Source organism: Passer domesticus, chromosome 30, assembly GCF_036417665.1.
Source record: "Passer domesticus isolate bPasDom1 chromosome 30, bPasDom1.hap1, whole genome shotgun sequence".
In the NCBI taxonomy this organism is placed as follows: domain Eukaryota; kingdom Metazoa; phylum Chordata; class Aves; order Passeriformes; family Passeridae; genus Passer; species Passer domesticus.
This window is the reverse complement of record NC_087503.1, coordinates 1,839,597-1,865,374: the sequence shown is the minus strand read 5'-3', so window position 1 is coordinate 1,865,374 and position 25,778 is coordinate 1,839,597. Positions and strand designations below refer to the sequence as shown.

The window sequence follows — 25,778 nt, the reverse complement described above, 5'->3', positions numbered from 1 at the left end:
ACGGGGCCCACGTGCCTTGAGAGCTCAGGGCTCACCAGCCTTTAGGGCCCGTGGCCCATCACAGCCTGTCCAATGGGCTCTGCCAGACAGGCAGAGAGCTCCAGGACCCTCGGGCCCCTCTCTTTGCCCAGCCTGCTGCCAATGCTCCCTCCCTGCCCCTCAGAGCACCGTGGCTCAGTCACCTGTGCCCCCACAGCTGCACAGGGCATGGTACTGTGACTGAGATTCCCCTGACACAGAGCCCTGATCCCACAGAGCTGCTGCAATGATGTGGAGAGCCATAGGCTCATCACGACCAACAATGGAGAAGGTGCTGGCAACACTGCTCTGTGTGATGGAGGATTGGCCTGTGCACAGCACATGCACCTCCGATGGGGACAACAAGGACGTTTTTGCCCTGGCTGTGAGTTTCTGGAACTGGCCTTTGCTTGCCACCCGGTTGCCTCTCCAGCAGCTCTCCATCCTCTCCCTGCCTCAGTCGCTGGGATGAAACTTGGGCTAGGGGCAGACTCAGGGGGCACTAGGCTCACTGCTCCCCCTGCATCTGCCCTTGGGCCCTGCCCCATGGACACCAGGGCACTGAGCGCTGTCTTGGGCTGCTTCTTCTGCAGGCAACTCTGGTGATCTGGGTCATTGTGCCACAATGCCATGAGGCCATGATCCTTTATTCCTCCCGCCTGTTTGTGGCTCTGCTCTTCCATGTTGTCATCACCACACAGCAGCAGATGCCACCAGAGGAAGTTGAAAACTTCTGGAGAGCGTGCCAGGAGGAACACCGCCTTCCCAGCAAGCCCAGCAGGTCCCAGTCCTCCTGTCCTTCCCCTGCCCGTGTGGCCAGTGCCAGTGCTCCCAATGTGACCTGGGCTTTGCTCTGCACACAGGTTTGCAGTGCAGGCCATGAAGGCTCTGCTCTGCCGACTGGAGTGTGACCAGGAGGTGATGGCTATGGAGCGTAAGTGTGGCTGGGACACGCTGCTGTGTGCTCACACCCAGCACTATGCCGTGGGTCTGCTGGCCAGGTGAGACCCCCTTCTCCTCCACACTGCCCCCAGCATTTGTGCCCTGTGCCCGGGTGCCCCACACAGTCCCTGTGGTCATGGGCCAGAGGGCCTTGTCACCAAGGGACGGCCAAGGAGACTGGAAAAGGCTGGGAGAGGAGGGTGCCCAGAAGGGGCCACCTCCCACAGCGCTCACATCCTCTCCAGGGATGCTGGGCAAAGACCAGACCTCTGTGAGTCAGTCCTGGGCAAGGTTTGGTCCCCCCACCTCAGGCTCTTGGTGTCTTTTTTCCCCTTCCAGAGAGATGCGCCGTGTCTCCCTCTCCTTGTGTTCTGGGATTGCTCTGCGCCTGCTTGGGCTGCTCAGCAGGGAGGAGCCACACTGGGATCTGCCCGGCCTGGCGTTCCTTGTGGAGGTGAGCCTGAAGGCCAGCGCTGCCTGGCTGAGCTGCCTCCCAGCTCTCTGCCCTCTCGTAGCCGCAGCTGCCTGGGACGGTGCCCGTGCCCTGTGCTGCTGCCTGGGCCCAGCCCTGTGCGGTTCTGGGCTCCTGCTGGCCGGGTGCCCTGTCACTGCCCTGTGCCTTTCAGGTCCTCGAGTGGCTGGACTTGAGGGAATGTGCTGACAGCATCCTGGAGATCATGTCAAGGCACCTGAGGAACGAGTGCAGGGAGAGGCGTTGCCTGGCGCTCAGAGGCCTTGTGGTGCTCAGCAAGGATCCCTCAATGGTGAGAAGGGGCAGCGGCTGAAGCTGCCCTGGGGAAAGCAGCCCCATGGGCTGGCAGGGCTGAGGCAGCTGAGGCAGCTGCTCCCAGCTCTCCTGCCTCACCTGCCCCACTGCTTTGGGGCAGGCCTTTGGCCTGTGGGCCCTGCAGCAGCAGGCTGGGGTTGCAGTGCCGGGCTGGTGCTGGCGCTGCAGCCGTCCATGGCTTCCCAGCACAGCCTTGTGTTCCACACAGGCCAGGAGAATGGGCACTCTGTCTCCAAGCCTTCTGGAGCTGCTGGATGATGCAGACGGAGAGCTGGTTGGCATGACGCTCTCTGTGTTCACTAATTTGCTCAAGAGCAAAGACATGCTGGTATCCAGCACCACTGCCCCGAAGCTGGCTGAGGCTCTCCTGCTGCTCTTCGACCACGTAAGGATTTGTATCCCCAGCCTCGAGCACTGGGTGCTGCCCAGAAACTTTGTGCACTGTGGATTTTTGTACTCTTCAGGTGGACCTGGAGTAGATGGCGCTGAGGTTTCTTTCTTTCATTCAGGACAACAGCCATGTGCAGCTGCTCTCCCTTGACCTCTTCTTCAAGGTGATGGATTTGGTAGTAGAGGAGGGAAAAAAGCCCCTGAAGTCAGTGGTGTGCCAGAGCCTTCCTGCACTCTTCTTCCACTGCCACGATGAGAATCAGCTTGTGGCCGAGGTGATGACTCGTGGGCTGCTGGTGTCCCCCTGGCAGGGGGCTGGGCTGCCGGCTGCCCTGCTCACATCCCGAGCTGCAGCCTCCTCCAGGCTGTGGCACAGGGATGTCAGTCCTGTGTCCTGGGCTGTGGGGCTATCTCTGGGTCTCTGCTGCTCTCCAGGCTTCTCGGGAAATGCTGCATTGTGCGGCCGGGTTCCTGAAGAGGAGGGATCTCAAAGAGCTGGTGGAGACAGAGAAGCTGTTGACGTTTGTTGAGGTCTTGGTAAGGACGGCCTGGAATCCCCAGCCTCAGCCTGGAGAAGGCCGCTGAGTGCAGTGCTCAGTGTGCGGGGCTGGCAGCTGTGCCCCTGCCCGCTGCTGCACCCAGAGGCCGCGTGGGCTCTTCTCCAGGCTGCTGTGGGCCCGAGCCGGGTGCCCATGGAGCCCTGGCGCGGCGGGGCTGCGGGGCGGCCCCGCGGCTCCCCGGGCAGCAGCCGGCCCTCTGCCCCCTGCGGAGCCCGGCGCCAGCGGCTGCTGGCCGCGCCTCAGGGCTGTGCGGGCAGGGGAGGCCGGGGCTGGGCGCAGGGAGCGCCCGCCACAGGGGCTGAGCCCGCGCCAAGCCTTCCCTGCTGCCGCTCTCTGCAGCTGGCAGAGGACACGAGCCGAGCGGCCGAGCAGCTGCGCCGGGCCCTGCGCTACCTGGAGAGCCCCCAGGAGCCCCTGCGAGAGGCGGCCATCAGGTTCATGGGTGAGCCCCGAGGCCGGGCTTCCTCCCCGGCCCGCCGCAGCTCGGCCCCAGCCCCGCCCGCTGCCCCGGCAGCGCCATCCGGGCCCGGCGCCGTGGAGCCCCGCCTGGCCCGGGCGCTGCTGCCGCCCTCTGGCAGCCGTGCCCTTGGGCGGCAGCGTGCGGCAAGGGCCCGGGCTGAGCCCTGCCGGGCCAGCAGGGCGTGTGGCCGCAGCGCTGGCAGCGCCGCTGGCAGGGAGCTGTGCCGCTGCCGCCGTGACAGGCTCTGTGTTCACAGGGATGGCCGGGCGGCACCTCAGGGGGCAGCCAGGAGAGCTCCAGCTCCTCACTGAGGGTGAGTGAGGGCAGCGGGCTGACAGCGGGGGCTGGCAGGGAGAGCTGCAATGCCTGGGCAGAGAGCTGCCATCCCTGTCCCGGCTGCGGTGGGCTTCGCTCCCTGTGTGGATGAGGGGTGGCGTGGGCCGAGCACAGAGAGATTTCAGGGATGTGGGAGTGGGGGGGGCAGATTCGTGGCCAGCTGATCCAGTTGACACCCCCTCTCTTGTGGCCATGGCCAGAGCTGAGTGGGATGGCCCTGGCAGAAAGGTCTCCTAGGATTCCCACTGATCCAGTCTCTGACCATGACTCTGTTCCTCTCCCTTCCAGCCCTTCAAGCCCTGAGGAGAGATGACAGCCCTTCCCAGAAAAACATAGTTGTTAAACAGATATTCAGTTGGAGAGTTACAGAACTGGCACAGAAGAACCAGCGTTTGTAGAAGACCTGCAAATGCCATGGAAGATGAGACTGCCTTGAGACCAGAAGAGACCAGCTGGAGCTCCAGGCACAGCTGATAATTGGCACAGCTGAGCCTGAGGGAAACTTGCATGGCTTCAGCCCTCTCCCTGCTTATAGATAGCTCCCTCCCTCCAGCCCTCAGACTATGCCTATCCCTTCTTTTTCTCCTCCATTCTCCCTCCCTTTTCACTGCTCTTTCCCTCTAGTCCTCAGATCCTGCCCTTCCCCTTTTTCCCCACCCAGCTCATTCCTTTGCTTCTCCTTTCATTAATAAACAGTTTGGCTTCTTCACTTTGCCTGCATCTTTGTGGAGATGAAGTAGCACAAATCCAGGGCCCTGGGACACACAGGCCCCTGCTGCCGTTCTCTGCCACGCCGTGTTTTGTGCACAGAGCCAGAGGAACGAGGGCAGCTCAGGCTGGCACGGTCCTTGTGCTGAAGGTGCAGTTGACCCTGTGGACATCTCTAAACTCTCCCTGCCACAGCATTGCTGGGTTTTGTTTTCTCTCATTCCCTGATCTTCTCTCTGCTTCCTGCAGATTTTCCTCCTGCAGGTGTTTCTGTGTGTCTGATCTCTCCCTACCAGTACTCACAGACCCCAAATCTCTGTGCACTCTCCTTGACTTTACAGAACCCTGCCTGTTTGCAGGGAACTGGCTGGGGGCAGGTTCTCTTTGCAGCTTGGAGAAAGGACGGCTCAGAGTGAGCCTGATGGGTCCAGCAAAGGTGATGCTGCTGCTGTTCATGGGGAGAGAAGCTGAAGGCATAATAGGGATCTCCTGTGAGCCTACTGGTCACTAAAATAACAGTTCAGATGTCTCAGTCATGTGTCAAAATTCACAACTAATAATTCATAATCATCCATTAATATTTATCCCCCCTCATTGCCACTCTCCAATAGTAGGGATTCATCCCCGCTCCGTTCCACTCTCCAGTAGTAGGAATCTGAACACAAATTCTTAGGAAATTTCCTCATTTTTATCAAAATCCTTTTTGGGGAAATATTCTATGACTGATCAGAACCCCTCAGCATGTCAGAGCTTCATGAGCATTTCACCTCCCCTGCAGCAGAAATACTCAGAGAATGTACTCACAGAGTCTGTAGGCATTGGGATGTTCCAGCTTTAGGAGATCAATCCAGGAGCTGCAGCTGCATTGTCCTGCAGCCAGAGGTTCCTGTGCCAAGGGCTGGCAGTGATTCTGTCCCAGGCACTTCTCAGCTCCTTCCCAGCCCTGACTGATTGAAGCTCTCTGTGCCTCTGGGCTGTGCCCGGGCTGGCTGCAGGCATTGCCCCAGCCCTGCTGGGCTGCCACAAGAGCTGCTCATCAAGAGAAATGTGCTTTTGAAGCTCTTCTTGCTTACCAGGAGCTGCCTCTGTGCCAGGAGCCCAGCCCAGCTCAGCAGCACAGACACAGCACCAGGACTTTAATGACCCTCTGGGGCTTTGTGCTCACGCCCTGAACATCAGTCCCTCAGAGGAAGCTGAAGAAACCTCTCCAGAACTCCAAGTCAGAATCCAACTCCAAAGTTGCTTTGACTTTTACTGGATCCCACTGAGGGACACGACTGAGAAAGTGTCCCCAGGCCCCAGGCAGAGCAGAGAACTGGAGGCAGTGATGACAGGTGGGGACAAAGAGAAGCCAAGTCTTGGTGGCCTGGGGCACAGCATCAGGGTCTGTGCCAGCAAGGGCTGGGAGGAGACACCTTGTCCTGAGGCCCTGGGGCCTCCTGGCACAGCCTCAGCCAGGCTGGGCACTGTCACCCCCTTGTCCTGCCCTCAGCATCCCCCCTAGCCCACATCCCCGTGGCCTCAAGGATCTGCTGGAAGGAGTCCCTGAGGAACCTTGCTCAGGAATGGCCCTGAGGGCTCCTGAATGCTCCAAGGGACTGCCAGTTTTTCCAAGGAGTTTGGGTTTTGCTTTTGCCTTGGAGTCTCTGAGAGCTTTGTGGAATCATGGCCTCCAATTATCTGCTTTAAGGAGTCCCTTGAGAGGTTTTGTCAGTAACAACACTCAGTGGGGCTCATGAATGCTTTGAGACACTCCAGGTGTTTAAACTACTTTGGATTTTCCTTTCCCCACTGAGTCTCTGAGAGGTTTTTGTGCCATCCTGGCCACCAATTCTCTCCTCCAAGGAGTCCACGAGGAGTCTGTCTTGGAGAGGGACCTCAGTGGGACCCATTAATGCCTTGAGACACTTTGGGCTTTTCCTCTGACTTGGACTCCTGGAAAGGCTTGTGCAATCTCCTCCAAGGCCTTGAGGATCCAGGGCTCAGCTCTAAATTCACAGTGAGACTCATTAGGATCAAGCAAGTCCTGCCAAACCATGGCTCTGCCTTGATTTCCCTCTGCTCTAGTGCAGTTCATTAGGAGGGTTTCCTTTTTCAGTTATGGAGAAATATTTCAAAGAGCTTCTAGGAAGTATGTATTCCTATTATAAAGGGTATTTTTTATTGCTGTTCTTATTACACAAGAGGTGATTGCTGCATTCAGTGACTGATACTGATCCAGCAGGGACTCTCCTAAGGAGGTCTGGCCTGGTCAGAGAAGCTGTGCCTTGAGCTCTGACCCAGTGTGGATAACCTTGCTCCACATACCCCAAGCCCATTTTGTCTCTCCTCACTCAACTGGGACCTGCTTTGCTCAGAGAACTGGCTGTGCACAGCCAAAGAGGGGTCATCTTCTTTTGTATTTTGAACCAATCTAAAACTCCTGAGTTTCCCCATTGAAAACAGACATCCTCCTCAAGTGTGTGCCAAGCCCAAGCTGCCACCAAGGAGGTTCCCTTTCCCCAAAGCAGAACCCGGCAAGGAATGTTTTAGACACACAGGAAGTTCTGCAATAAACACAAATCCAGAGTTTGCTCAGGGCAGAATTAGACCAACTCCTGAAGGACAGACCAGCTTTGAACTCCTTGCAGCTGAAAGCTCCGAGTTGGGAGGTGTGGGAGAGACCCAAGAGTGAGGAAAAGGAAATGCAGAGCACCCAGCAAGTGCTTCTGTGCAGACAGGCTGTGGGGAAGGGCACTGCAGAGCTGCCCTGGGCCAGCTGGGAGGGTGGATCATCATCCCAGTCTGCACTGGGCCATTACAAGACACTGTTGGATGGACACTGCACCGACCCCAGCGCGCCAGCCCATTGCTCAGGGCTGCTGTCACTGCCCAGAGCCAGAGGGGATCCCTTGCTGGGGGCTTGTGCCATGGCCACCTGCCCTGTGCCGCGCTGGCCGCTCAGGCACCAGGAACCAGCAGCAAACGGCACTGCCAGGGCCAAAGGCCATCTCAGCCAGACAGAAAGGGGCAGTGCTGGCACTGTTTCCATGGCAGCCCTCACTGGGGGTGACACCTGGGTCACCTGTCTGGGCAGCTGCCATGGAAAGCCCTGGCAGGGACTGAGGGCACAGACACTGGCACTGAGACACTGCTGGGCCGGGTGCTGAGCACAGGGCTGAGCACGCAGAGATGGTTTTGTTCTTGCTGAGCTGCAACAGAGCCAAGGCCTGTCCTGCCCCTCCTCCAGCCACGCTGGGCAGGGGCTGGGGCTGTGGGGGAGCTTGGCAGGGGACACAGCCAGGACAGGTGACCCCAACTGACCCCGGGGATACCCCAGACCACAGGACATCATGCTCAGTGTATGAAGTGCGGGGAACAAGGAGGAAGGGGGGAATTTTGGAGTGAGGGTTTTTGCCTTCTCAGATAACTCTTAGGCAAGAGGAGGCCCTGTTTCACCAGCAGGCAGGGTCAGTACCAAAGACACAGACACCAACTTCAGGAATACTGTAATTTATATAATGCACAGCTGCAAAGAATTACAAAAGGATAAGCTCAGCAAAGCACATAATCATTAGCAAAGAATTACAAAAAAGCTCAGCAATCCATCCAGTCATTACTACCAAAGATTGCCTGCAGTGATTAAAGAAAGATCCATCACCAGTTACCCTCAGACTTTACCACAACCCAGATCCACACATCAGCTGGGGCAGACAAGGACTGCAGAGCCACTCCCAGACACTGGGAATTCCTGCAGGTGCCTCCACCTTTGCAGGCACCCAGGCTCCAAGCCTGCTGTGAAAGGACACAGTTTTTACACTGTCAAACAAACAAGCTGACATCACTGCTAGTGTGAGAACATGCAGTTTCCTTCTCCTGACTGGTTTCTCCCAAAGCCTGGCCAGGACTCCTGGGGGAATCAACAGAGTTGACTTTGATCCTTCACCCCCAAACAAGGCCAGATGGGGCCTTGTCTGGTTTCTGAATTCAGAAAGAGAAATCCATGTTTTATCAAGGAACACATCCACTGATCATGTTGTTAATAATGCTTTGTTAGTGAGTTGATACAAATATAACATTTATTTGGAAGGTTCATCTAGAGATGAACTTTCCCTCTGGGCCTGTTCAGGCCTTGATCCCAGCCTGTTCAGGCCTTGCTACTTGGATGGGTCCTGAGACCTACAATGAACCACAACCTTCATAACAATTCTTTCAATAACACAGTTTAGATTTAGATATTAGACATAAAGGCATCTCCCCTTGTGCTTCAATTAAGTACTGTTAAATTTCATTACTCAGAGCTATTCACGTTCCTTTTCAAACATGCCTAAGGAGTTGCTGTTATTCTCTGTTAATTATCAAATGCCACTCTTTTCTTGAGACTGTCTCTTTTAAGACAAGTCTCAATACTCCACTTCCCAGCACAAAGCGTCACAACAACTTGAACGTGGAATGTCAGAGTGCACACCAAGTGCACACACTGCAATGATGACAGACACTGCCACAAATGCATTTCACAGCAGCCTCCAATTTGGCAGCCCTGAAGCCAATCCCACCAAGAAGAATTTTCTTCTTTCTGCCACTCTTCTCCTGCTCTTTCTGTCAAGGTGATTGCTGACTGTTGGCCTTCAAACCCATCACTGAGAGCAGTGCAACATTCCTGTCCCATGACAGCCCAGGCTCCTCCTTGGCCAGCAAGCAGAAAATCCAAGGCCATGCGGTTCTGTGGAGTCCCCATTTCTGTTTGTTGGAGCCCATAGGATGTGCTACTGGACATTTTAACAGCATTATCTGCTACTTCTAATAATCCATCCAGTCATCTCCACAGTACGGGGCAGCACACATGGGGCACAGGATGAACCAGAATATTTTGCTTTCTGAAACCCAAGGCACTCCTTGGGAGGAAAATGTTCTCTAGGCACCAGGTCTTCCTTGTGGTTGTTGCTGAAGGATGTTAAATGGTGGCCCTGCAGCCAGGAGTGGGGTAACACTGACACTGACCAGCTCCAGCAGCCCAAGCTCTACTGACATTGGGAGTAATGGTGAAGCACAGAAATCCTCTCACACTGTGGCCTCTGTAACTAGAACCAGCTTCGGTTTCTCCTGAAGGGAAATCCTAGTGAATCCTGTCAAATGGATCATTGTATTCCTGTGTTTTCTAGAACTGTCCCTTCATTGACAGTTACGAGTCAGAGCCCATGGACAGAGTTCTGGCCAGCACACAGGGTGGCCCTCCAAGAGAGCCCCATTCCTCCCAACTTCAGCTGAGAACATACCCAGCAATTACTGCCATGGAGTACTTTGGCTACCCTGATCTTGAAATTTTCAGAACTAATCATTAAATTTTGATGAGTAATCCCTTGGTGAAACACTGGAGGTGTTTGTGGCAAACAAAGATTCTGGCTGATTATCAAGGTACAACCTCCAGACATCAATAGTACTTTAGTGACACTGTTCTTCATTCTTTTTTCTCAATCTCATTTGAGTTAGAAACAATAGTTTTGTTGTCCATGGAGCTGGCACCTTTTTAATTCCAGAATAATGCCCCCAAGGTCCTTTGCTGTTCAGCTTTAGCACGGTGTCTGTGGCTAACAAGGCTTGGTGGGGCCCTTTCCCCTTGGGCTGGAAGGGGGCCGGGTCCCAGTCCCTGAGGGCACCCAGGCTCCTGGATGGAATTTGTGTGCAAGTCCCTCAGTGTCACAGCAGCCTCCACATGGAGCCCTGTGGATCAGAGCATTTTCCAAAGGGGCCATTGGGGCAAACAGGGAGATTTGGTCTGGCAGCATGTGTAAAACAGTATCCTGTAATATCTACTTGTTCTCACACAGAATACTTCGCTGCAGGGACACATTCCCATTGTTCCTGCCCAGGTTTCAGGATTCAGTGTCGTCTTTCCCAGGAGCTGTTCCTTCAGCTGCCTCAGGAGGGCCTTTTGGCCTCCGGGCCCACACTCTGGCTCCATTGTTAGGACTGCTGGATCCCAACCCTTTATCTCCACAAATGGCAATGACTGGAAGTGGATCTCCTTTTTTCACAATCGTTCTTAAAATTGCAATATCAATAACTGTGCTACCCTGTCATGGGGTTGAATAATTCAATCTTACTGACAATTGTTTAACAGAATTACTGTAATTTCTCCTTTATATTCAGCATCAATTCCTCCTCTCCTCCTGCCATGACATGAACACTTTGCAAGACCAAGCTCTAAACGAGCAGTTACCAAACCAAATTGTCCTGGAGGAATCCGAATTCCTGTCTCAGTATTGATAGCTTTCATTTGCTTTGGATTTATTCTAATTAATTCCAATGCATGAAAGTCCAGCCCTGCAGCCTCTGGGCTGGCCCTGCCAGGGGCCATCATGCCCAGAGCAATTTCCCAGGCAGTCCAAGTCTCTCTGTCCATGGCTGTAGTTGCAAATTGGGTGCAGCTGTGCACAGCCAGGGGGTTTCCATTTCCCCAGTGGGCCATTGTTAAGGGTATGGAGCACATCTGGGAGATGGGTTCTCCATGGGGACAGGTTCCCATCTCCTCATTTGTTCAACTGCTCTTTTAACAAATCCTTCACCCATTCAACCAATCCTGCAGCTTGTGGATTGTCTGGGACATGAAAAACCCAGAAGTCTTAATCATTGTATTTCTCACAGTAATAGATAAAGCATTCCACATGACAGTATCAGCAAATCCTATAAAAATTGCCAATTCATCCCTTCTTCCTTTATTTCTTGTATACAATCTCACAAAGTTTACCATGGACAGCTGGGTCTTGGCCAGTTCTTTTCTATAGAGCATTTAGTATCACAGTGAGCAGCCAAAGCTGACATATAAGCATTGTCACCCTTATTTCACATTATCAATTTTTAATTACATAGATATAAATTTGATTATTTGATTATATTATATATATGTTCTGGTTTGAAAGCAAAACCAGTGAGACACTCTAAGTCAGAAATACAATTTATTATGAAAAGGGAAAAAACCCCAAATACATGCAATAATGCAAGAGAAAAAAAACACAGACAGAGTCAGAATACAACCTGACACCCTGCTAGTTAGGGTGGTGAAAGCAGTCCAGATGAAACGATCTTGTTGAAGTGGCGATGCTGTAGAACAGATCTAGTAGCTCTTGGCCTCTGGAAACGGATGGGTAAGGACAGCTTGTTCCGTCCCAAATCCCAGATTATATCCAGGTGGGGATGCTTAGCTCCTCTCCTACTTGTGTGGAGCATCTCACAATGGGCTGATATCATTCTTAGTAATGTTCTGGGTCCTTGATTACCCATTAAACAGAAATGGCTCCAGGAGGGAGTTATCTCTGAGTCATGTGGCAAGGCATTGATGGGCCCATTAACAGGAGATAAGGAACAAAAAATGCCCCTCCTGGTTTCAACAGCTCTTGAGGATGGGAATAGAATACATCTTTATATTGTAACCTAGGACACCACTTTATTCCTCTTAACTCCCTCTAGCCTCTGTTCCAGCTCCTTAAGGCATCACAACAGTCCAGGAGCCGAATTGTGGAGGAGTTGAGTTTCTGAAAACAAACTGCACAATTCTTCTTCCCCCGCTTTGCTCTCAGAACCAGCCTTAGAGGTGCAGAACTCATTTCTGGGCTAAACAGACCAAAGGGGGTACGAGCATCATGAAGTCACCCCAGGACGTGCCCCTGTCAGGGGCAGGGGGTCCCGTCCCCTCCTCATCTCTGGGCTGCCGGGTGTCCCCAGGCTCCGGTATCGCCCCTTCCCCTCTCCCCGCCCCGGGCTCCCACGTTCCACAGCCCCGGCTCTCACGGGGATCCCCAAAACCAATGGCCCGCCCTGTCAGTACTGGACCATCCCCGCGTGGACCCCCTCGGACCCTCCCGAGGGGCGATCGCAGCTCCTCTCCCCCCAAAAAGCTCCTCTAGGGAGCCCGGAGATATCCGGGGCTCGAGTCCGGGATCTGCCGGCTTCCAACACTCTCCAAAAAAATCCTCCCGGAGACCCCTCAACAGAGTTGGGGCGAGCTCGGCCTCCCCCCTCAGCTGTGGCTCAAGGCTGGGGGCAATGCTCCCGGGGCAGGGGGTGCTGCAGGTTCAGCATGCGGGCACTGCGAGTGGCAAGATTCTCCTCAAGATTCTCCTGCTCCTCCTCCTGCTCTGGGAACCCACAGAGCTGCAGGACCTTGTCCCCTGGCCCTGCACAACTCCTTGGGAGGCACAGCAGGAGCAGCACCTTGAGAGCCTCGGGAATGCCCCTCTGGGATCCATGGCACACACTCCCAGGGGCTGGAATTCCAGTGCCCAGCCAGGAAAAGATGTTCCTGCCTTTGAAGGCAAAGATCTTAAGAAGGGACTGAAAGCCAAGTGGAGCAAGTTCTTACAGTGACATTTCTCTGCCAGCCTTCATAACTTCACCCATGGTTGTTGTAGCTCGTGTATTGAGAATTCAATCAGGGCAGGGTCTTTGTTGGAACTGCCCTGGGTCTCAGCAGACACAGAGAGAGAAACAGAGCAGGCAGAGAGAGGCAGGAGAGACAGGAGGACACAAACACAATCAGCTGAGAAGGTGGCACTCGGAAAACAGAACTACAATTGACTGAAACTGAATGGGATGGAAAGAAGTAATTTTGTGTCTTTATTTCCTATCACAACACAATTTCCTCCCTTTCTCACAAACCTCCTCCCTGTGTCATTAGGCAGGGCTGTCAGAAAGTTCTTCATTCTGATTGGACGTTCCAGGCTGCAACCACAAGGAAACAGGGAATGGGGATTTTCCTGCTCCTGGGGAGTTTGACATCCTCATCTGAGGAGAGGAGGAGGCACCAGAAGGAAAGGGCAGCTGGGCTTCACCCTTCTGCAGGGAAGAGGGGGGAAAAGAATCTCTCATCCTGTCTGCAGCTGCTCCCACAGGGATTTGAGGGCTGATCCCAGAGCCACAAGGGTCACATTCAGGGCTGCTCTCAGGGAATGCTCGCCTGGTATTGAGGGCCAGCTTGGGAGCACCTGGATCTTGGAGCACCAAGCTGCCCCCCATGTTTGGAGGTGCCTGAGGAGGGCTGGGAGGATGCCAGGGACATCCTGCAGTGACATCCCCCCTGTCCTGCTCTGGGTGAGCTCAGTCCCAAACCTGACCCTGATCCTGGTCTCAATCTCACTCCACATTTAGACACACTCACAGTTCTGTATTTAATCTCATCCCAGTCCCAGACCCATCTAGGCCCAGACCCAATCCCAGGCCCAGCCCTAAAGCCAATCCTATGTCTAGCCTTAACCCCAATCTCAGCTCTAATCCAAATCTCAGCCCTAACTCCAACCCCAGCTGTGACTCCAGCCCCTTCCTAAATCCTCTGCCCAAACCAAATCCCAGGTCCAGCCCTTCTGGGGGTTTGGGTGTGTCTCTGTCCCTCTGAGCCCAGTGATGTTTGGGTGGGGTCACACCAGGGATGAGAGGGACAGAGACCCCCCCGGCCTCCCCAGGGATGAGAAGGTCGGAGAGCCCCCCCAGCCCCGAGCACCCTCAGCGGTGAGAGGGACACAGAGCCCCTGGTCCCCAGCCCTGCACAGGCATTCCCTGAGGCCAGAGGGATGGAGACCCCCCGAGCATCCCCCAGGAGGAGGGGACAGAGACCCCTGAGTATCCCTGGGCTGAGAGGGACAGAGACTGCCCTGAACAACCCCTGGCAACCCCTGGGTGAGAAGGAGGGAGACCCCTCTGGAATTCCCTGGGGTGAGAATAATGGAGACCTCCTGGGGAATGGCCTGGGGTGACAGGGACAGGGGCACCCCCTGGGGAATGGCCTGGGGTGACAGGGACAGGGACAACCCCCTCAAGCGTCTCCCAAGCATCCCCCAGGGCAAAAGGCACAGAGACCCCTTGAGCATCCCCTGGGCACTGGACAAAATAAACTTGGCAGAAATCAAACTTAACTCTACATAAATCACTTTGATGAATATTTCATTTTCCCACAAGTCACATGTGATGAAAATGCAAACAAATCCCAAACATTAATAAACTGACAATAGAAGTAATTCTGCAGCAATTCCAAGTTTCATCGGTTCCTGCACAGTTCCAGCTCAGCTGCTGGCAGGTTCCCATAACAGAAAAGTGGAAATTTGGACCAATACAGGTTGTTAAAAGGAAGGAAATTTCTGTATAGCGACCACAAAGGTTATAGGGACAAAGAGAATACTGATTCTCACATTTGGCAAAGTCCTAAACCCTCTCAATTGGGGAGTTATTTGGAAATTTAGCTAGCTGAACTGGGCTTCTTGTAGGACTTTTAGCAGCCTTGTTTTCCTCACCTTGCGGTGAATGAACCTTGTCAGCCTCTCTGGTATCATTCACTCCCTTTTCTCCAGTGATTTTAACAAACTTTTCAAGAAAGGACAAGAAAATATTTTCATTACACTGGCCACCCACAACAGCCATTTTCCTCCTCAGTTCTCCCATAAATCCCTCAGAGAAAGCTGCATCCAAGTTTCCAAGACTTCCTCCAGAAAGAGCCACAAGCTCCTCAGAGGAGGGAACCATGCTGTTGTCAAAGGCACTTGAGGTCAGAGAACAGTGCCTAAACTCCCTGTGCCAAAATAATGTCACAATCTAGTTAAGGAAACTATTGGAGAGATGCCTCTGCCCCAATTAAGGTGCTAATGAGACCATATCCAAAGTGGATATTATTGAACAGTAAATGTGAGGTAAAGAGAGAGAGATGAAAAGAAAGAGAAAAGGGGGGAGAGCAAGAGACAGGGACAGAGAGCCTCACTGGGGCGGGGCAAGTGTGACATTGTCCCCTGTGTGCATTGCCTTCCCAGAGTGGGGGTTTTACACCTGAGCCAGTTTGGGTAAGGGAGGTGGTGTTCACTCCCCCAGCAGGGATTACCCCACTGTTTCAGGTTGCAGTGCAAGATGTAACCAAATGCATGTTTTCAATCACCGTCTTGACAAACTGTTATAAACAGGCGGGGCAGTGTTCTTTATCTCTTCCATGACTCAGCCCTGATAACGCCCTGCAGGGGCTATCTTCTGTTCATGGCCCATTGAGTGTCCCTGCAGGACTGATAGAATGACATCATCCCATTGTGGGATGCTCCACCCAGGGGGAGGAGCCAAGCATCCCTACCTGGATATAAACTGAGCCTTGCAACACCAGTAGCACCATGCCTACTGAATTCCCAGAGGACAAGAGCTCCATCACCAGTACTGGACCTTCAGAGGAAGACCAGACCCTTCTACAGGATCACTGCTTTGATGGAATCACGATCATCACTCCAACAGGACTGCAGCCACCATTTAATGGGACTGCTACCAGCACCCTGAGCAACAGGGTGTCAGGTTATATCCTGACTGTGTCAGTTTAAGGCAGTGTTTCTGTATCATTGCCTTGATCTTAATTTTCTTGTTAAATTATAATTCTGGCTTAAAATCTCCCCCTGGTTTGACCTCAAACAGTACAAAACTGAATGCACTAATCTCTTGTTTTCCTCCCAAAACAGAATTTCACATCCCAAACCCACTGCCAGATGGAGGAGAAGGCTGCAAGGAAGAGGAAGATGCCCCGAGACACTCAGGCAGGTGAGGAGGAAGTCAGGGCCCCTTTCCTTATTTCTCCTGCTTCATCTTCCAGCCCAGCACAGCCCAAGGCTGCAGGACAGCCCCTCTGCCAACACTGTCCTGCTGGGGATGCACTGGGGGGATTTCCTTTCCCTTCCCTCTGGCACAGAGGCAAATCCCATCCTCTCCTTTCCCTGTCTTCCTCAGACAACAAGCTGAGAATAGAGACCAAGGAGGACAAATCCCCATGGCAGAACCTCGTGGAAGAGGCAGATTTGAGCAGCTCCATGGTACAGGAATCTAACAAGGAGGAAAATTCCCTGAGATCCCACAGGAGGAGGGGCTTCAAACCCAGCCCAGGGTGCTCTGAGGAGGAAAGACCCACCCTGTGCCAGGAAAATGGACAGAGCTTCAGGCAGGGATCGGAGCTGGTGGTCCATAAGCAGCTTCATGATGGGGAGAAGCCCTACAAGTGCTTGGAGTGTGGGAAGAGCTTCAGACGGAGCAGCACCCTGATCTGCCATCAGATGATCCACACTGGGGAATGGCCCTACGAGTGTGGGGAGTGTGGGAAGGGCTTCAGCTACAGATCCACCCTTGTGACCCACCAACGCATCCACACCGCGGAGAGGCCCTATGAGTGTCCTGAGTGTCAGAAGAGATTTCGGACCCGCTCCAATCTCCTCAGGCACCAAAGGATTCACACTGATGAGAAGCCCTTCCTCTGCCCTGACTGCGGGAAGGGCTTCAAGCAAAACTCCCACCTCATCACCCACCGGTGCATCCACACTGGGGAGAGGCCCTACAAGTGCCGCACCTGTCAGAAGAGGTTTCAGACCAGCTCAAATCTCCGCCTGCATGAGCGCATTCATACAGAGGAGAGGCACTTCTGCTGCCCTGATTGTGGGAAGGGCTTCAAGAACAACTTCACCCTCGTCAGGCACCAGCACATCCACACTGGGGAGAGGCCCAACGAGTGTCCCCACTGTGGGAAGAGCTTCACCCAGAGCTCTCACTTGACCAGACACCAATGGAGTCACTGGTAAGGGAAGCCCTGCAAATTCCCCAACTGCAGGGAGAGCTTCATGCACTGCTGCAGTTTCATCCCCCATTGGAGGACCCATGTTGGGAAGAGCCCTGGTGATCCGTGTTCCCTGTGATCCATGCTGGGAAGACACCTGTCCCTTTTCCTGCCCCTGCCAATGACATGGTATGGAATCGAATAACATGACGTTGTGGCCATGGCCGTGACATTCCATTCACTCCAACCTCAGGTCATTGGCAGGGGCAGGAAAGGGAGTCTCTCTCTCCCCTTGACGAGAAGGGTGTTCTTTCAGGCTGGAGGAAATTCTGTCCAGGAAGAGACCGTCAGCTGAGTTGTAGTTTTCCATTTCTCTTGTCCCTTTTTTCATGAATATTGTTGCTGTTCGTGTTTGTTCCTGATCTTGCTGCTGTTCTCAATAAATTGTTCCTATCCTAGCCCAGGATCTTTGCCTAGCCCAGGATCTTTGCCTAGCCCAGGGACTCCTGCTTTCCATGGGAGGCAGGAGGGCAGCAATAGGCAGCACAGTTTTAGGGGGTGCAGGAAATTGGGGAATCCCATTCCTGAGATCTGCCCTGTGGAAACCAAGCATCCCAGCTGGTCCCAGCCCTGGTTGCCTTCTAAGGATCAGATTTGTCACAGAGGGGTTCCATGGGGACTTTCCAAGAGTCTCCAGGCTGTTCAAAAGCTGGAATATCACAGGCAGAGACAGGAGCTCCATGGATACCTCCCAGGGGTTTCTGGGGATGGTAAAGAGCCCTGTGCTCAGAGGCAGTCTCAGCCATTCCATGATGACATCCCAGGGCTGCAAAGGCACCGATCTGTCACAGGCACTCACGGGGGCTCCACGGTGACATCCCAGGAGTCCCCAGACTGCCAAAGAGCCGGGATGTCCCAGACACTCACAGGGGTTCCTGTCATGGGCACAGTGGGAGCTTCAGGCAAAAGCTTCAGTTCTTTATTGGAGAAACTCCTGCTGAGTCATGAGGTGGAGAAATGACACCCAACAGCCACCATGGATCCTGAAACCCCTGCAGGGTCTCTAGACCTCTAAAATTCCTTCTGAACGAGGAGACTGGGAGCAGCTGGATCGAATCCCAGCCCCAGACTTTGTCAAAGGTGTAGAGATTGTACAGGTGGAATGGAACCTTAATGCAATTTGTCCCACAGGATTAATGATGGAATACCAGATATATTTATATAAATATGGCTCTGATTGATTCTGATCATGATTAGAAGAGAGAACTTAACCACAGTTATTTACTCCACCGTATAGGTTCTATAACAATTATTAGAATATTCTGCTCTAGGAAGCAATTTTGCAGTCAACAGGGCTTGGCTGGAGTTGTTGGAGCCCATTGCAGGCAGAGAGAGCCTCCTGCTCCAGCAGGAACTGCCTTTCCTGTGCCAGGAGCAGGGCAGGTCCCGCTGCAGGAAAAGCCCCAGGCCAGCCCCAGCACAGGGAAGGGCTCGGGCACAAGGGCAGAGTGCCGTGCTGGGAGCTGTGCCAGGCAGAGCCTGAGGCACCAAAGGCACCTTGGCAGCAGCAGCTGCTTGCAGGGCATGGCCAGAAGCCTCCCTTGGCAGCCCGGCCTGGTGGCCAGCACTGCAGAGCTGCTGCCTCAGGGCTCATTTCTGCCTGGGCTCTGAAAAGCCACTTCTGCTCCAGGAGCCTGCCTGGGAAGCCATTGGCCCCAGCACCTTGGGGACAAGATATGAATGAGAAAACTCTTCATGCCAGCAGAGACAAGGCAGGGGCAGAGGAAAGGGGAGAGCCAGGCCCAGGGAACAGGGCTGCCATGGTGATGGCTGTGAGGTCCCTGCCCCTGCAGCAGCCTGGCTGCCCTCAGCAGACATTCTGGCCAGAAGAGTTGTGAGGGCATCCAGCACATCAGAGAACCCAGACAACAGGAATTCTGTCCTTGGGGATGAGAGGGTTTCTATGGGTCCGGTTGCACAAAGCTCCTGCTCTTGGACAATTCCGAGGATGAGGCATCTACTTCTCTGGAAAAACAGTTGCAGTTTTGTGCCACTGTCATAATTTTAAAATATTTCCTCCTTTTAACAAATGTAAATCCATCCTCATTTAGTTCAGAGATATTGACCCTTGTTCTGTCACTGCAAGATTTGGGTTAAAATAACTTTGACCACTATTTTTCCATTTTCACAGACCTTGGAGAAGACTGAAAAATCTCCCAAGATGGGGTTTGGAGGCCTCATCACATAACCAGGAGGGAGAGGCTGATGGCTCTGGGCTTAGTGGTGTTGAGATTGAGGACAGAACAGGAGTAGTTTGGGAGGGAGTGAAGGGTGGTATCAGAGACGAGTTTTTCTTGTAAAAAGCAGCTAGAGAAAGAAATAATGGCACCAAGGGTGTGGAGTGCCCCTGCCCCATGAGGTAGGGATTCTACCCAGACAGACACCATCGGGTAAGGGGTGTAATTGAAAGCAAATTCCACCCCTCCACCCTCTGGAGTGTGCCTCTGCAATCCCGGGAAAAGACTCTCCACCCCATCTGGTCAAATAAGGAATGGCCCCAGAATGTTCTTCCTTTTCTGTACCCTCATTGGTTTAAATTCTACTGCAATGTCTCCAGCTTAGATTTTTTCCTTGATTGTCCTCCTTGATCCACCCATTTCCAGTCCCCTGCTCCTTTTACTATTGGACCCCAACCCTAAACTTCACCTCTAAACTCATGACCCCACCCCCTTCATTTCTTGTCTTGGTTCCCTGGCACAATAAAGGATCCTGGGTTTTTCCAAACAAGATCCATCCTCTTGCCTTCCTTTCCCTGTTGGTCATCGGTGCCTGCCTGAGGTCTGAGACTCTGGGCCCTGAGGGAATTGTTGCACCCCTCACTGTGGTGGAACATAACACAAGGGCAGCTGGAGAGGTCCAGACTGGACACCAGGAGAAAGGAATTCCCTCGCCAGGCCAGGGCTGTGGTGCAACACATCCCCCAGAAGGAGCCTGGAGCAGCCCAAGGCTTTGTGTGGGCAGGCAGAGGCAGGCAGGAGGCAGAGCTGTCAGCAAAGACAGGGGCCAGCCAGGTGGGGCAGCCGGGGGATGACGACAGCCTGCAGGGACAGAGGCGCAGGATTGCTCAGCATGAGAGACACCTTTCCCTTGCTTGTCCCCACCTGTCATCACCGCCTCCAGTGTTCCGCTCTACCTGGAACGTGGGGACACTTTCTAAGACCTGTCCTTCAATAGGACACATTAACCCTTGAAGAAAACTTCTGTGTTTCAATCTCACTTTGAGTTGTTGAGAGGTTTTTGAGCACACTCTGAGGGACTGAGTCTGATGCAAAGAGCACCAAAGCCCCAGAGGGTCATTAAAGTCCTTGTGCTGTGTCTGTGCTGCTGAGCTGGGCCGGGCTCCTGGCCCAGAGGCAGCTCCTGGCAAGGGCAGCGCTGCAGAGAGACAGCTGTGGCCAGGAGCAGCTCCTGTGCACAGCCCAGCAGGGCTGGGGCACTGCCAGGGCAGCTCAGGGACACCAGCAGGGCACAGACAGAGCTGACAGGGGCTCAGCACTGGCAGGGGCTGGGGGATGTCCCAGAGGGGGCTGTGTCCCAGCGGCACCTCTGTGGCTGTGTCCTAGAGGCACAGAGCAGCTGTGATGTCAGCAAGGGGCTGTGTGACAGCACAGAGTGGGCTGTGTGAGGTCACAGCTTGGGCTATGACATTAAAATAAACAAAAGTTAAAATAACTGTAATTTCATCAAAAGTTTAAACAGAAAAAACCAGTAGTCCAGTACCCCCAAGAGAAGATGTCTACTCCCAGACATATAAATTATTTTTAAAATAAGTAATAAAAACTTCTACCTTTAAGGAACTCATCTTTGAAACAGTACTCCATATGTGAACATGGCCCATCAACAAGCTGTAAAAGAGCTTGTAGCAATAAAAACAACTTCACAATAACAAAGTTCCCCAGACAACTGTTATCCATGACAAAATTGAGAGCCACAAAAAATCTAGTTTTTCCTCTTGTAAATAAAATCTCCAAACCTTAACAAGGAAAATTTCTCTCCCTAAGAAAACTAAAAAAGACTATTCTAGAAAGAATAAACTAACTAGAAATGTTAAGTTTAGTTTCTTTACATTGGCAGTAAAAAAAAAGGTCTAAAGCAAAAAAGTGTTCTAAAGACTTTATTTTAATTTTTACTACCTTTTTTCTTTTAGTTACTTATAATAAAATTTTCTTTAAACCCACTTAAAATTTTAAACGTACTTTACCTTTCTCCTAATCCTATTTCACAAAAAAAAAAACATAAAAAATTAACCAACACTAAAATCCACCTCACTCATCAATACATTAACTAAGAAATCTAAAAATTAGAAAAATCTTAAATTAAAAAACTAAAATCACTACAATCTCATACTAAACTTTTTACCAAAATTTCTCTGATTTTTTAAAGTTCCCAGTAAAGGCTGTTTTGTTCTTTTGAGGATCTCTTATTGGTATTTCTCCAGGGAGTCCTACTCAGAGTACACAAACAATTGCAATTCCTTTTAAATATCTCATTGAGAGAGTAGTTCAGTGGATGGGAGTCAGGGCCTTGTGTGTCCTGCTTGGCACAGCCCAGGCAGGGCTTTCCCAGCCACATTCCACTCTCCATTTCCCAGCTGGAGCCGCTGGTGCCTCTGAGTTCTGCTGGCCCAGCCTCAGGGACACTCTCCTTGTCTGCCCATTCCCCCATGGTCTCTGGACAGGGATGGCCTCAGTGGGGGCTGCTGACATCCTCAGCAACTTGGAGGCTGCTGCTGGATTTCACTTCTGCAGAGGCTTGTTCAGCCTTCAGCTATTCAGTGCAGGAATTCAGTGTCCCAGGGCTCATTAACACTGAGAACCCCTTAACAAGCCAAGCCTCTGGGAATAATTTGATTTCAGATTTCAAATATTTTGTGGTTAATTATACAGATTTCAGTAGTGTATTTGAACTGAATATATTCTATTTTAAAAGACAGTGCGAAAACATTTTTTAGGTCCTCTTTAGGTTGTTTTTCCTCTTAATACATTGACATATGCAATCTCCAATTGGCACTGAATCCAAGTACCTCCTCATGCAGTTTGAATAGATATGAAAATCAAGACCCTTCATGGCTGACAATCAATCAGACTCTGTCCCTACCCCCACCCCACCATTTCCCCCATCCAAGCCCTGGCACTCAGAGCAGCCTTGTGCAAATCTCAGCTCCCTCCAGCCCAGGCTGTACCTGCAGCTTTCAGCTCTTTGGCTCCAGCTCCTGCCTGCTTTCCTTGGAGAAGGAGTTGCCTGAGATACAGAGGGATGTTCATTGATTGTCAACCAACAAAGCCAAGGGAAGGCACAGCTCCATCAAATGCAAAAGTCATTCTTCTCCCTGGCTCTTCCCTGGCCCTGATCCCCATAGCCTGTCCTGTGTCCTTCATCCCTCCTTTGCCAGGCACTTTCTGGGACAAGGGAGCTCTGCTCTGGCTATGGAGGGAGGTCCAAGTGCAGCCCCTGGAGTGGGAACCACAAGTGATAAGTTTTGTGTCCTTGGAGGGACCAGGAACTGATGAAACTCAGAGGCAGAGAAGGGTTTCTCTTCATGGAAAACATAAAAAAGTGTGAAGATTATAAAACTTAAGAAATATCAAACCCCTTCTCTAAGTTTTTTGTGACATCCCAGCAACATCTGACATGTCCACCATCCATGAGGGATTGCCATACAGGAAGGATTTTAGACAGAGACTTAAGAAGAGCTGATAGAAAAGATAAAACTACATGTAAGATGCTAACTAGGGAGGTATTTAAACTTCAGAGAAATTGGGCAACTCCCTGATGCTCAAAGCATGAAGCCAGTCGAAGGACACACATTGGAATGACCAGAGAACAGCTGCAGGAAGAAATCCGGGAACAAGGGGAAGGACATAGATCCAGCTGCTCTAAATGAAGAGATGTCCTTAGGCATGGCCATTTAACCAGGAGAGCTGGAAACACCTGAAGGACGGGGTCATGAAATATTAGACTTAATATTGGTGGCTCAAGAAGAGAGGAAGATCAGAATTTCTTCTCCTGCCATGAGTAGAAGAATCCATGAGATCCAGGAAATTCCTGCTTCTGGTGGGAAAACTTTGCCATTTCTTCAAAGTATTCAAGTGACCCAGACAATAAAGGTTTGCTTGTATATTATGAAACTAACAACTGTTAAAACCTGTGCCCCTTTCCAGGCAGACATCAGCTGTGTGCCCATGAACAGGCAGTGCCACTTGTGCCTTGAGGTGCCCAGCTGGTATTGGATCTCTCCAAGAGCACCTGAGGGAGAGCAGAGTACCTTGCAAGCTGCAGGTCCCTGCCAGCCCTGCAGGACTCCTGTCCCATCAACATCTGCTCTGCTCCAGTCTGAAACAGGGCCCAGCATGGTGCCGGGATCATCAGAGAGCTGAGGTGTGTGCTGCAATTCAATGCCCTCCCCATCCCGCAGCAGCCCTGCATTTCCCTGCTCCAGCCTTGGTCTCCAGCACAGCCATGGAGGCTCTTTGGGCTCCTGAGTGTTCCTGCAGCCCCCAAGGGCAGCTGAGCTCTGCCTGTGGCACAGTCAGCCCTGGCCAGAGCAGGCCATGCTCAGCAATTGCTTGTGTGTGCCTGGCCTTGCTGTCAGCCCCGGCAGCGGCTGCGTGGCCCCTTGGTGGCCCTGTGCTGGCCCAGCCATGGTGGCCCAGCCCAGGCCAGGAGCATTGTGGCTGGGAAGGGCCCCTGTGCCGTGCTGCCCACAGCAGCCTTGGGGCTCTGTGCCCCATGGCCTCCCTGCTGGGCAGCCTCTGCCAGCTCCTGCAGAGCCCTTGACACCTGTGGGCCTGCATAGACAGCCCTGCCCCGGGCTCTGCCGGTCTCTGGGCCAGCAGAGAGGCCGGCCAGGGCTGGCCATGGCCGGGAACAGGCCCTGAGCCCTGCAGGAGGATGGAGCTAGGCCACAGCCAAACTCAGCCCAGGGCAAAGCTGGGCTCAGCAGCCAGGGCTGCCAAGGGCTGGGCACAGAGGCTGGCCGTGAAAAATGTCCTGGGCCCCCTCCCTGCTCTATCCCTGCCCCCAAGGGCAGAGAGCAGCCTCCTCTCTGGGACACTTGCCTGTTTGCAATGCCTTGCACAGGCGCTGGCCCTGCCCCACACGGCCTGGGCTGAGTCCTGCCCCTGCACGCTCAGCCAGGCTGAGATGGACACTGATGGTTTCTGGGGCAGGCTCTCTGAGCCCAGCCCAGCTCCCTGCAAGCTCTGCCAGCTGCCCTGAGCTCTGGGCAGCACCAAGGGCCTCTCCCCAGTCCAGCCCAGCCGGCTCTGGCCCCACAGTTCTGCTCAGGCCAGGCTGCTCTGGCCACTGGCCCCACGGCCTCAGCCCCTGCCAAGGGCACAGCAGCAGCTGCAGCTCACACAGGACTCAGCCCCAGCCATGGGGGAAGGTGCTGGGCCAAGGCCAAAGGAGGCTCCCTGGCTGCCCTGCTCCCCTCTGGCTCAGGCGCTGAGAGCTCTGCAGCCCCTGCTGCCATCCCATGTGCCCAGGGCAGCACAAGAGCCCCGGCCTTGGGGCCCTTAAGAGCTGCTCCTGCTGCAGGCCCAGGGCCCATCCCAAAGCTGGGGCAGCCACAAAGCTGTGCCCATTTCTGTTCATTGCTGCTCTGATGGGGATGGATCCTCAGCCACTTGGAGGCTGCTGATGAATTTTCCTTCTGCAGAGGCCTCTTCTTTCGTGAGTTCTTCAGTTTAGGAATTCAGTGAAAAACGCTCATAAATATTTGTTCAAAAAAAAAACAAAAAGAAAAGCCCCTTGGAATAATTGATGTTTTCTATTCTTCAGTGGCTAGTTAGACAGATTCCAGAAGTATATTCAAAGTGAATATGCTGTATTGAAAACAATGCAGAGAGAACAGTTTTGTCCTCTTTGTTTTACTCTTCCTTTTTACAGATTTTTTTTTTTATTTATATCAGCAATCTGCAATTGATATTGAACATAGCACTTTCTAATACAGTCTGAATAGATATGAAAATCAACACCCTTCATGGCTGACAATCAATAACACTTTGTCCTCAGCCCCTTCCCACCATTGCCATTATATACAACCCCTGGCACTCCCGTGGATCAGGAATGGTGTGGCCAGCAGGAGCAGGGCAGTGATTCCTCCCCTGTGCTCAGCACTGGTTGGGCAGCACCTCGAGTGCTGTGTCCAGTCCTGGGTCCCCCCGTTTAGGATGGGCATAGAAGGGCTGGAGCATGTCCAGAGAAGGGTAACAAGGCTGGGGAGGGATCTGGAACACAAGTTTTTTGAGGAGCATCTGAGGGAGCTGGGGTTATTTATCCTGGAGAGGAGGAGGCTCAGGGGTGACAAGGCAATGTCAGGGCACGTGTTGGACTTGATGATCTCCAAGGTCTTTTCCAACCTTGCTGATTCTGGGATTCTCTGAAACCACCCTTGCAGCAGTTGCAGGATGAGCCCTGGGCCTCCTCTTCAGAAGCTCCAGCAGCCCAGGTGCCTCAGCTTCTCCTGCCAGCCCCAAAGCCCATCCTGTCAGTCCTGCAGAGCCTCTGCAGCTCCTCCTCATGGCCCAGAACAGGGAGCCCCACAGGCAGACACAGCAGCCCAGATGTGCCCCCCGGCCTGGGGTACCTCTGGCAAGGGAGCAGCACCAGGCACTGCAGGAGCCTGCAGACAATTCCTGCAGCACTTGGAGGATGATCCTGCTGCACAAGGGACGTTCCCATGGTGCCAAGTCAGGAACTGCAATGGGGAGTGGGGCCAGACAGGAAAGGACAAACAGGGATGGGCTGTTTGCCAGGGAGGGAACAGGGGTGGGCAACAGGAAGAAATTTGTACCAGGAAGAGTAAAGAAAGCAAAGGTGAAGCCAAGGAAATCCTGGGGGCAGTTTGGGGGTGGCTGCCAGGCAGCCCTGGCTCTGAGCAACAGCGTCTGCAGTGGGACAGGAAACTCCCAGCTGATGGGAACAAACTTTCTGGCTGACTGCAGAGGCCAGGACAAAGCTGAGTGGTTTCCCTGGTGTCCCCCA

At 53.0% G+C, this 25,778-nt stretch overlaps 1 protein-coding gene and 1 pseudogene across 1 annotated transcript in view; one reads left to right on the top strand and one right to left on the bottom strand.

Moving 5' to 3' along the window:
* Window positions 1–16,755, top strand: part of LOC135287518 (zinc finger protein 23-like) — a 387,441-nt gene extending 370,686 nt beyond the window's left edge. The window contains exon 4 of the mRNA XM_064400812.1: window positions 16,138–16,755. Within this exon, the coding sequence (XP_064256882.1) occupies window positions 16,138–16,755 (618 nt within the window). The remainder of the gene's footprint in view (window positions 1–16,137) is intronic.
* Window positions 1–25,778, bottom strand: part of LOC135287561 (zinc finger protein 345-like) — a 737,501-nt pseudogene that overhangs the window by 420,198 nt on the left and 291,525 nt on the right.